Here is a 12,690-nt window from a genome sequence, read left to right as displayed (position 1 = left end):
GATGGTGATAGGAAGAAACCTTGAGAGGAACCAGGCTCAACAGAGAACCCATCCTCATATGGGTTTACACTGTAGTGTGCGTGTGTGTGTGTACAATGTGTGTTGGTGTAGTCCATGGAAAACAGCTGAAGCGTTTTCGGGGCAGTGTGAAGCATTGCCGGTGGACAGGTCCAGAGTGAAGGGGGGGGGAGGTCTGGATCACCAGCAGCTCAGGAGTGATGCTCATCTGGTCCAGAGCGTAGGGGGGTCTGGATCACCGGCAGCTCAGGAGTGTAGCTCGGCAGAAGGAGAAGGAAAGTGGTTAGGTAATCACATTGGTAATTCAGCATTGGAAAATGCCCCTCAGAATAATTACACTGGTACATACCCAAAATCTTCAAATAAAAAAGGGCATATAATGAGTTGCTTACTTAGTTAATATGAAATAAAGATGTATGACAGATAGATGTCATGTTGAGAATCAGTTGGTAGGCTTTTTTCATGACAGTCATCTGACAAATGGACATATGTCACAGCTTGGCTCACTAGTACCGCAGTAGTATCTGGGAAAGCCTCATAAGTGGTCTATTGCACTTCGGACATTAAATAAATTTTTCTAAATAATCCCCAATGCTAAGCAGAAGTGCTGTAACAGTGAGATGTAACAGTCATATCTACAGTATAGGCAAAGGAGCAAATTGCCTGTAGACCCAGTAGGGGGCCCTTAAAAGCTGATTACATTTGACAACTGACAAATCCACAGAAATGTCAGATGTCAAATGATGACTAGTACCTGAACAATACCTTTTATTCCAAGAAGCTACATGGTTAGTCAGGTCATTGTTTTGCTACCTATAACCTACAGGCCTTTAGTATGGAGTAAGTTTTACCAAAAAAAATAAAAAATCATGGGTCTTAGCCTACAGTGAATTTAAAATACAATTCATATTGTATTTTTATATTGTACTATAAAATTAAACAAATATAATTAATTCTGTAAATAACTACAATATGCAGGAATACAGTGTGGGAAACATGAGAACCCCATAAAAACTCCAGTATGTACAATCAGTAAGAAACAGAAGAGTTAGAAGGGCTTCATGTTTTTTTTTTTTTTCCTTAGGGCTCCCACAGTCTCTAGGATCACCACAGTTAAAAGGGCCTTTATGGCAATTACAGTTTTCTCCTTTAAACTTTTACACTTCATTTGAGGCTGTCTAGTGAAAGTAAAACTAGAGTGATGTAATAGTAATACAACACCTTCTGGGAAAGTAACATTATAAGAATATTATCTGAAATTATATTGATGTTTATATTACGTAATATGTACCAGATTAGACAGTGAAAATGACGTGCCCTGGTTTAAGTAGACTTTCTGGTAGTCTCTGGCCCTTTATTGCAACTTTTCTGCACGTTATGTTGCAGCACGCTGAGTGACCACTAGAGGGCGCATGTAAGCCTGAGGCGCTCTGACTGGCAGTGAAATGTCCTAGAGTCTGTCTATCCTACCTGCCATGCACAGGGCTTTACATTACTCACATGTGAGCAACAGTAAAGCAAAACTGAGCTCAGTTTGAACTTTTACAGCAGCTTCAACAGGTGAGGTGAGAGGACGGGTCCAGATACATGTCCTTGCCTCGAGGTCTGGTATCACAATGCCTAAACTGCAAGCAAATTGTTATAGATGTCATACAATTTTTTAGATTATGACTACAACAGATTAATATAGCTATTATCATTTTAGATTGACTCAATGGCAGTAAGGGGGAAATGATATATTTTCTGTAGAAATTGAAAGATTTACTTTAATAAAGTAGAGTTTAACAGTAGGGGCTTTTTGTACTTGTTGTTATTGTTGTTGTGTGTCTTTTTTTTATCAGCTAAGCGATATGTGGGCGTTTCCTGGGCGACAGGAATAAAGAATGCAGCACGCAGACTCGCTCGCGCTGAAGCCCCAGTGTGTGTCTTCTGTCCAAAGAGTCCCCCTGGCGTGTCCAATGGAACATAGAGTCCTCTTTGTCCCCGAGACACTTTAATAATCGGCAGCAACCATATCCAACCTGTTGTTTGCTTTAGGAACTCTTCCAAGCCACGCAGGCTGACTGGACGCGGCTCCGGCTCAGTGCGCTCAGGCGCCACGGCTTCATGAATACATCCACAACACAAAGGTGCAGCGTCGGAAATGCGCCATTTCTCGCGCCTCTTGTTGCAGCTCTTCAAATCCGCTTCTGCCTGAACAGTGCAGACAGAAACTGATACAGCTTTCAAGACTTGTGTTCAGAGTGTGGTATTAGCCATCAGAGAAGCAAGAAATGTGGGCAGATGTTTTTGCTGACAAAATAACCCAATAGATAAGTTTTTTTTTATCACAGTGTCATCTTCTGCTTCTGCTTCAGTATAAAGCTTTTTGCAAATATAGGACATATGAATTAATCGTGTTCTTGTGTGTATAGTAGAAGGAACGTTAGAATTCTGTGCCTTTATTTTCTTTTTTAAAACTTAAAAGGTTTTAAAAGTATTTGAAAAAAAAGTATTTGAGGATTTAAGGCTATTGGTAATTAGTAATAATAATAATAATAATAATAATCATCATCATCATCATCATCATCCTCATCTTCATCATCATCACCATCACCATCACCATTTATTATTATTATTATTATTATTATTATTATTATTATTTATCATCATCGTCGTCGTCTTCATCACCACCACCACCACCATCATCATCATCATCATCATGTATTATTATTATTATTATTATTATTATTATTATTATTATTATCAGCAGCAGCATCAACATCATCATCGTCTTTATCATCACTACCACCACCATCATCATCATCATCTTCATCGCCACCACCTATTATTATTATTATTATTATTTATCATCATCATCATCATCATCCGATGGTAACCTACATTACATTTATTTCTTGCGCACTATACAAGTTTATTATTATTATTATTATTATTATTATTATTATTACTGCTGCTGCTGCTGTTAGTTTTTGTTTCACTGTTTCGGGCTCGTGACAGTAAACGCCAACGCTGCGCTTTAGGTTTCATCCCTCAGACGCCTTTTGCCTAACAGGGCGTTTCTTAAGTCTAATCAAAAGAACTTGTTCTAAAGAAAATGAAACTTGAGATGGTTTCAACATTCATCGCTCATAAGGGAAGTGTTGGATTGTCCGCATACAAAAAGAGGCTAAATAAGGTGTTAAAATGGGCGCTATACATTTTTCTGTAGTCTTAGTTATTAAATATAAAATGTATATATGTAAATAGGACATATTAAATGATTTCATAGCGTTGTGTTTGATGAAGCCATGGTTAAGTTTATAACCCAAGCTTTACTGAGATACTTTATTCGCTTATTACATGCTATAACCTCTATGATCTGATGGATCATGGCTCACAGATCTCAGGATGGAGTGATCTGTTAAAGAAAACGGGTTTAAAGGTGGGATGGTTTGAAGGTATATTTGCGGTGTCATTTGAGAATATTAAGAAGAGGGTAGAGTAAATTTTGTCCAGCATGTCCCATCAGCCCTTTCTTCGCTCGGAGTGCATTTGCATGCCCATGCCAGCTGCACTGTGGAACACACGCCTGTGTGTGTTTTGCACCCTGCTCGCGCTCTCCACATTCCTGCACCTTTCTGCGCGCGTCCTGTGGGACGAGCCATTGTGATAATAACACTCCAGTTAAACAGGCAGCGGTACTATAAAAAAAAAAGTTTGGACATAATAACCTGTCTCGGGTTCTCTGCGGCTTTCTCATTGGTCGGACACACGCGCCTGCCCCGAGTGCTCTTATTGGTCAAAGCGCCACGCGACCGGCTTGAGAAGGGGGGCTCCCAGGCGCGTGCCGCTTTTAAAACCGGCGCGTCGCATAGAGACACCCAGTAAAGAAATCCTCCTGTGGAAGGAGTACGCGCAACAGGTGCAGGAAGGAGACCAGAGCCCCCGTCACCTCACGCGCACTCACCTTTACTTCATACCTTTTTGGAAAACTCCGTCCCGTGTCCGACGTGACGTGCAACCACGCGGAAATGGACGTCATGGGCAGCTCTTGCGAAGACGCGAGGACGGCGGTGGAGTCGGACGCGGCGCGTGCGGAGCGCTTTCCGCTCACTTTGGCGCTGATGGAAGGCGGCGACGCACGCGCCTGGCTCGCTCCTGCGCACGCGGAATACCTGCCGCACAGCTCGGGCTCCTCGAGCGCGGAGGGCGTGTCCGGTGCGCACAAGGGCGCAAGGGTGGGGGGCGCCGTACGTGTGCGCGAGCTGTGCCGCCTCAAGGGAGCGGCGCGGGCGGATGAGGGCAGGCAGCGCGCCCCGACCAGCAAGCCCGCCAACGTGGTGCAGAAGCAGAGACGTATAGCGGCGAACGCACGAGAGCGCCGGCGCATGCACGGCCTGAACCACGCCTTCGACGAGCTGCGCAGCGTCATCCCCTCCTTTGACAACGAAAAGAAGCTGTCCAAGTACGAGACACTCCAGATGGCACAGATCTACATCAACGCGCTGTCCGACCTGCTGCGCGCTCCCGGCGCTGAAGATGACGCGCATAATGGTGATGTGCTGCCGCCCGCCTACGGAGGCGAGAGATCACCAACCTCATTTCCGGTTCAGCTCGCCGGTGTGTCGTTCCCGTACGAGGAGGACGCGTTTGTGTCGCTCGGAGCGAGCAAGTCTGCCTCTGAGTGCAGCAAAGACTCCCCGCGGTCGAGTCGGAGCGATGGAGAGTTCTCGCCACACTCGCACTTCAGCGACTCGGATGAGCCACACGCGGAGCTGCACAGCGAGGACGAGCTGTGTGAACTGAAGCTGAGCCGCCAGCGCGCCTTTTAGAGACGCTCAAAGACACCGACGTGTCCGTCATGATTCTCTGTGTCAATCGTATTCGCCCTATTCTTTTGCGATAGGTTACCGTTTGCATTGGTTGCCCTGACTTCGATTTCATGTCCATTTGAAATGTACGCTGTTGTTGCTGTTATTGTTGTTGTTGTTATTGTTGTTGTTGTTGTTGTTTTCAGTAACTTTGACGCCAATAGAATCTGTTTGCCTTGTCGTGACATTGGCGAGATTCCCCACGCCACGTCAACTGCCGCGCGCAGCAGTGCCATGGGCCCGGATGTCATGCAGAAACTGTCTTCCGAAAAAAAGTGACCCAGTTTATGCATCTACGATCATTTCATAGAATACGATTGTGCTTTTTTGTTTGTTTGTTTGTTTGTTTTTTTAAACTCGAAGGATTTGCAACTTCTAAACTCCACTTGCACTTTAAACACGGGCCATAGGCTTGAGAAACACGCTTTGTAATAGACGAGTTTTTTTCTGTTGTTTTTATGTAGTCTAGTAATGCCAATTTGTCAAGATATTTAATATAGCCATTAGATGTTTTGTACATTTCTTAAGTTTGAATATTCGATTTCGATGCGAGGTTATTATTTGTATTCAACTTCTGCTTGGAGACGGTGTTTATTAAAGTGTCTTATTAATTTATTTCCGTTTGCCTTATCTTTTTTTTTATGTTGAAAAATAGCATATTTGCCACATGCTTTATGTTTTATTTGGTTTTGGAATAAAAAAAAATAACTAGAAACAAAAAACGCTTACTGTATTATTTACTGATGTCTCTAGTTATTATGATGATGATTATTATTATTATTATTATTATTATTATTATTATTATTATTATGCTGCTGCTGCTGCTGATGATGATGATGATGCATTCTCATGGTGAAAAAAGTTTGGATTGTTCAGTATTTTCTCATTAATGTCACAAAATAGGACCATCAGTGTTACTCCCTGAAGAGCTTTGATGCTTTAGGTGTTAGAACTGCTAAACTTCTGATTAATGTAGTGATTATAAAATAACTGCAGATTAAACATGCAGTGTGAATGTGGAAGTGTTATAATTCAGTTTAAACAGTGTCTGATGGACTGGCAGCTCTTGCAGAGTGGAATGCTGGCTTTGGAACAACTGGTCTTCTTCATATAACTAAAACATTATTATGAAATACATTGTACCTTGTTGTTGGATATGCAGAGGCCTGATGTCTGTCTTTAGAATATACACGATATATAATAGAAAACATACAAAAAGTGAGAGGAAATCCCAAACCTGACTACAATAAACTACCAAATTGGTAGAGAAAGATCTGCTAACAGGATAAATCATTTAATCTTGAAGCAGTTAGTATTATTTACTTTCAGAAAGAAAGAACATGCACCTAAGTGTTTTGAAATGTAAAAAAAAAAAACTAATAATAATAATAATAATACTACTGCTAATAATAATAATAATAATAATAATTATTATTATTATTATTATTATTATTGTTGTTGTTGTTGTTGTTGTTAATACTACTACTACTAATTCCACTACTACTACTACTACTACTACTACTACTAATAATAATAATAATAATAAACATTATTAAAAATAAATATGTTTAATACCCTAAATATGCACGCTTGTATTCGATGTTGATAATTTCGCTGCTTGCAAACATGTATCCAGGGTTTGTAACTTGCATAACTTGATATTTGATTTCCAACAAGGGAAAACGATGTACAAAATGGTAATAAATTATTTGCTACAGGTTTCTTAGGCAACAGTTCTCAAATGAATTGCTTGGCTCGTATATTACTGGAGTCCTCGCTGTCCATATGGTGCTACTGTATGTTACAGCATAATAAATATTCACAGGCAGCCCCTTACCCACTTATTTATCTCTGCAGTTATTTGGCTTAGAAGTGCCCGACAAATCCTCAGTCTAACCTGAAGTCAGTCTCAGAGCCGCGTTGTGTGTTTGGAACAGAAAGAGTCGCGCGCACGGCTGCTGTAGTGGTGTATATTAATTGGCGCGCGCTCTGTTGGCAGGCCCGTGCGCGCGGTGTTGAATGTCTTTAGAGTAGCACGCGCTGTCAGCTGGTGAGCGCGCCACGTCCTTACACACCGCGAGCTGCCGTGTCCCTCAGGACCTGACTCCAGAGACACACACACACACGCTCACGCGCCCGCCAGTAAGCACCGGGTGCCCACACACACACACACACACGCACACACACTACACTACACTCTAGGTGCCCATGCACGCACTTACAAACCAGTGGACGCACGCCAACATGCTCCCGTGCGCTCTCTCTCTCTCTCTCTCTCTCACACACACACACACATTAATATTCACATAATTTCATTGTTCAGTTTTTTTTTACTTCCATATAATATTCTGGAGTGTTTTCCTCCACGCTTCCACGCTTGCAAAAACTATTTCACTGGAAAAGCTAACAAATTATTAACGACTACGCGCTCTCAGTACCTGGCTTTTTTTTTACATTCCCGCCCCCTGTTTTGCCCAATCAGATTAGCATGTGGATAATAACAGGCAATATCATGTGCACCCTTGCCATGATCAATTATTTACAACTTTTATATTTATACCTTTATCTTCCCTAGAACGAGCGAAGCCATCTGCATTGTTCCTGTTACATGTGACGCTTAAACGACAAATACTCTCAAATTTCCCATCCCGAAAGTTTTGAGGCTTTTTTTTTTTCACCTGCGGTAAAGTTAGTTAGTAAAAGATCCTTATCAGCTCGCAGTAGCTTTTACGCTCTCTATATAACATTAGTTGCTTTGTGCATGATTAAAAAAATTCTAAGGGTTCTTAATTGCAAAGTTATTCATTTGGTTTAATGTTCAAAAGAAAAAAATAATAAAAAGGTCTAATCTCTAGAGGGAACTCCTGAAGATTCTTGCTCTCAGAGAAAGTTCCAAACTAGAGCACTTTTACAAAGCTATATGCAGAAAACCCCTACCCAAGGACCCTCGAATAAGCGTGTAGTCTTTGTTACATTGCAACAAAAATGTCTTTGTGGGTTTATAAGATTTAAAAGTAATTTTACTTCGGTTTATTTTAATTGCAATTTTTTTTCAGACGCATCTCAGGCCATTTTTTCCCTTTCTATGACCTGAAACGTGCATATTTTTCAACCTGTTAACTAAACAACAAGTCCTTGTTAACCAAACAGCAATAGGCTACTAATGCCCTTAGTAATTTAAGTAATTGCCCCCCCCCCAAATCCCCCAGCCCCCACTGCGCGCACCAAACTCCAATGAAAATGCCCCGGCAGCATGGACACTGTCGCTTCATTTTAATTGTGCAGTGTTCGTGGTAACAGCTGGGAGACTGCATAAGTTGAGGTTTCACGTCTCATGAAATATTGAGCATGCATGAGCGTTGAGGGCAAAACGTAAACAACACGCCCTTCCCTCCTTGCGCGCGCGCTGGCGTGCGTGTGTGTGGGTGAGCGTTTGTGTGTGTGTGTGCGTGTGTGTGTAGAATGAGAGAATGAAAGAGGCGGCACATTCTAACAGACTCTATAAAACCATCAGCAGTTGCTCATTTCAATTGTTCCACTTCTTACTCATCGTTCACGTGCTTTAAGTGGTTCTTCTTGGGCGTAAACACAGCGCGCATAAAGCGTAGCCGCTTCTCAGATATCTGATATCTCCTAAAAAATGATGTCCATAAAAAAATAATGGAATGAATCGCTCCGCCCTACATTTTAATCACCACCTTCGTTCTTTTGAAGGCATCAGAAGAAACTGTTACTTCTCTTATCTTGTAGAATCATAGTTATTTGGCAACTAGATGCCATGGTGAGACGTCTGACAGTTAGATTTATAACATGTCCCTCTAAACGCAATGCAATGTAAAGCGGGTAACAGTGTTCCAGTGAACTGTACAACCGGTTCTAAACGAAGAATAAAATTCTGCTGTACTGCAGAGTAAATAATTTATCAGGCAAGGCTGGTCTGATGGTAGAGTAAGCCTTAAACATGAACAAAATTACCAACGCTCTGATAACTTTCTGCAAAAGTTAAAGGGTTACTACTACTACTACTACTACATAAGTTCATGGGTTTTACTCTAGAATATTATAATTGTATATTAGCATATAGCAGTAGACTTGTCATTCAACTAGAGTAAGTAAGAGATGAATTTAGGATTTAACCAAACTTCTGACTTCTGACTCGGTTTATGTAACATTTTTTATTTATAGCGTTTCAAATGATTTCCCCCTGCTTCATCCATTTAATCATTTGTTATCGGATCTTTGTTATGAATGCATAAATTGATACACATACAAGTTCAGATATTCTGCAGAGTAGAAAAAAAAGTCAGTATTTTTCAGTGAGCAACTGTGGACAGAGTACATGTTTGTTTCTGTGCTTTACCCTACTGAAAAGCAAAGTCCCTGCATTTCATAGGAGATAAGGAGAGTAGGAGTCTGAAAAAAAGGGCTTGGACTCTCTTGGGACATCAGAACAAAAGCTAAAACTAGGCCGTACTCTCCATCTGCTGCAAGTCTGAGCAACAAGCAGAGAGAGAGAGAGAGAGAGAGAGAGAGAGAGAGAGAGAGAGAGAGCATGGCAGTGAGAGATAAGATGCACTGAAGGTGGAAGTCACACCACAGGAGGAGCAAGAAGTTCATCTTCACATATCCTCTGACACATCTAAAGCTAAGTCTTAAGCACCAGGTCCAGTGTATAATTCCCAGCTCAAACAGGTTTCATTGGGCATCTGTTGCTCTTCCAGCAACAAAAGGACCATTTGGATCTCAATTTGAAGAGGCTGCATAAAACTTTAATTTCATGTGGCATGAAAGCACACTATGTGCACCTGTGGATGAACCACAGAGGTAAAAAAAAAAAAAAAAGCTGGTGCCTTTTTAGGAAGATCATTATCTGAGCAAGCAGAGAAAATAATAGAAAATGTCACATGAGATGATGGCATGAATAATGCATAAGCTTTTCACAGCAGTCTGTAGCCCTTGACGATGCATATCAGTGTAGAACAGTGAACAGTGTAAGAGTGTAGCATATCAGTGTAGAAGTCTTCTTATGTGAGATCTGGGGCAGTGTTTGCTACAAATAATATGTTTTTTATCCACATAATGTTCATCCAAAAATACCACTGAGGTTTAATGATAATATGCATTAACAAGTTTAGGAAAGTCAGTAATACAACTCTTACTAGAAGTCGTAAACTATAGCAGCAGACGTGGCAAGTTGTATGAAAGTGTGAAATTATTCTGTTATTTGTATCTAAACTCTATTAAGTTACAAGTCTTTAGCAAACAAAGACTTTGATTGTAGTGTAAATATTAGCCTGCAGCATAAGGAAAAAAGGAAGTATGAACTGTTTATTAGACAGCATTGTCCACTTGTCTTTCTTCACAGTGCCAAAGGAAAACTGAAAGAACACTGCAGAGCTCTCTCATCTTTGTTCCTCCCCAGGCTGACCTTTTGTGTCTGCAAAATGTTCAAAGCGAATGTACCTAGACCAACATGAGGCTTCTTGGGTAACCATCCCATTCAGAAGCTCACAATGGTGAGGCCAATTATAATGTCGTTCAATGGCCTCTGAGTCTCAGTTACATTCATTGCAAGGATATGGATGTGTGTGTATATGTATAGGAAACACCTCGACTGTAGGGGCATTTACCCTTTACGGCGACTTCCTCACAGCTTGGATTACGCCCAGCACGCTGTGCCACTTCTGAGGTGTGAGGGCTGAGTGTGGCCACTGATGGTGTGTCACTACTGTCAGAAGGGGCTACAGGACACTTACACCTCAGAACATGAAAGTGACTCTTTTGTTTTAAAGAGAAGGTAGATATCAGAATGGGTTGGCATATTAGAGCATAAAGCTGCAATAACTGGAGATGGTAGGTATAACCATGGAGAAACATTGACTCCTGCTCCACTTGTTGTCATGCACTTAAATATGGTCACACTATGGTCATCTTTCTGTCCACTAATTATAGGTTTAGAGTGGATATATTAGTATGTCAGAAGAACATGGAAACTCTTTAAAGATATTTTTATTTGCAAAACACACAACTGCGCCAATAATGTTAGTTTAGAAACAATAAAATATCTTTTTTTAATGTTCTTTGTCCAAGATCAATGATAAGTGAGATTACTGTGGATGGTACCACTTAGAAACCATAAAGATGGCTTAGGACCGCAATTGCTACAGTTTTGCACTCAAGTCTCCATCATTGAACAGTTGATAACTTCAACCAAATAGACCTCATGTTAAAACTATAATGAATTCAGAAATAACTCTGACGCTCATATTCATAAGTTGCTCATAAGCTCATAAGTTCATGGTTACACAGTTGCACTTTTGGTCTATATAGTATAAAGTTATAGAAGATAAATGATTTATAATCGCTCTATCTGGTGTCACCCAGATGAAGATGGGTTCCCTTTTGTCTGGATCCTCTCAAGGTTTCTTCCTCATATTGTCTCAGGGAGTTTTTCCTTGCCACCATCACCTCTGGCTTGCACATTAGGGATAAATTTATACATTTAAAATTTATATCCGGAATTGATATATTTCTGTAATGCTGCTTAATTGAGACTATGTCCATTTTTTAAAAAGTGCCATACAAATAAAATTGAATTGAATTGAACTTGTGTGGTCCTCACACTATATGTGGGCGCAAATAGCAGTAGACAGCAACAAACATTATATAATTCTCTTAATATATTACTCTTAAATGAATTAATATGTAAAAAAAAAAAAAAAAAAAAAAGTTCAGAAGAATATGGATGATATGGATGCTGCACGATTCTGAGCCCTCTCTGGTCCTGCTGCTTGGAGCCTTGAACTCATTTAACTCCAACAGGATTGGAGAGAGCTGTCAGTCCCACCCACTCACCTGTGAAGGCCCCACATCTATTAAAGGACTCTTGCCCCCATTGTACAGTGACTGAGCAGATAATATTTCACCTGCTAGCCCCACTCTAGGGATGGATACTGTATATTGTTAGGATTTTTTTCTACTCTCTCTCTCTCTCTCTCTCTCTCTCTCCTTCTCTCTCTCTCTCTCTCTCTCTCATTTTTTTTCTGCTCTCCTTTCACGGCCACTGAAAGCCTCGCCTGGTGCAGTTCCCCTGAGACCCCCACTCTCAGGTATCCTGTGGGCGGAGTAAAGGGGAGCGGGTCAGGCTGGGAGAGACAAGGGTATCACTTTCAGGCCAGTGCAAGACAAGCAATTCTCCCCCCAAACCTTCCACCACCCACCCCTCACTCGCACAATTAGGGGTACACGTCTGAGTCCACTTTCATTTCTCTCTCTGTTCCCCTTGTTTAGCCTCACACAAGTATCTCCAACAATGCAGAGTTGCAGAAAAGCAATTTTACAAATCAAAAAAACCACAAGAGGGGCACTAGTTGGAAGCTGCAATCTGATCTGGGATCAGTTTAGAGGTTTTCCTTACAGCTGTAAAGGTTGAGATTTGCATACAGAAAGCTTGTCACAGATCACTCCGAAATGGTACAAAAACAAAGCTTCTGAGTCACTTCTGAGTCACTCTCAGGGGCAGTTTTGTAAACTCAACAAATATTATATGGCAGATTTCAACAGCACATAACTGTTGCGTAACAAGCAGCATTGAGTAGTATTGGGTATGTTTTTGTAAAGGTGACTCATGATTATCAGAAAGACTAACAGACAATAGAAAATAATTACTGTCTCAGAAACTCAAAGGGATAAATGCTGTGTGGAAAAAAATTACTGTCTAGTCTTATGATGACTCAGCTATGAGAAATTGTTACCACAGTAATATCAGTCCACTGAGGAGACCCAGAAATAGATAGGTGAGTGTCAGTGCCTGGGGGTG

At 41.1% G+C, this 12,690-nt stretch overlaps 1 protein-coding gene across 1 annotated transcript; it reads left to right on the top strand.

Annotated features, from left to right (window-relative positions):
* Positions 1-2,988: 2,988 nt before the first annotated feature.
* On the top strand, positions 2,989-5,532 carry atoh1a (atonal bHLH transcription factor 1a). The gene has a single exon (XM_026926211.3). It carries the CDS (start codon positions 4,032-4,034, stop codon positions 4,830-4,832), a length of 801 nt encoding a protein of 266 aa, XP_026782012.1. The 5' UTR covers positions 2,989-4,031; the 3' UTR covers positions 4,833-5,532.
* The last annotated feature ends 7,158 nt before the right edge of the window (positions 5,533-12,690 follow it).

The sequence above is a fragment of the Pangasianodon hypophthalmus genome, chromosome 8 (assembly GCF_027358585.1).
Source record: "Pangasianodon hypophthalmus isolate fPanHyp1 chromosome 8, fPanHyp1.pri, whole genome shotgun sequence".
Lineage (NCBI taxonomy): Eukaryota > Metazoa > Chordata > Actinopteri > Siluriformes > Pangasiidae > Pangasianodon > Pangasianodon hypophthalmus.
Note: the sequence above shows the minus strand (reverse complement) of the source record. Positions and strands in the feature narration are given on the sequence as shown.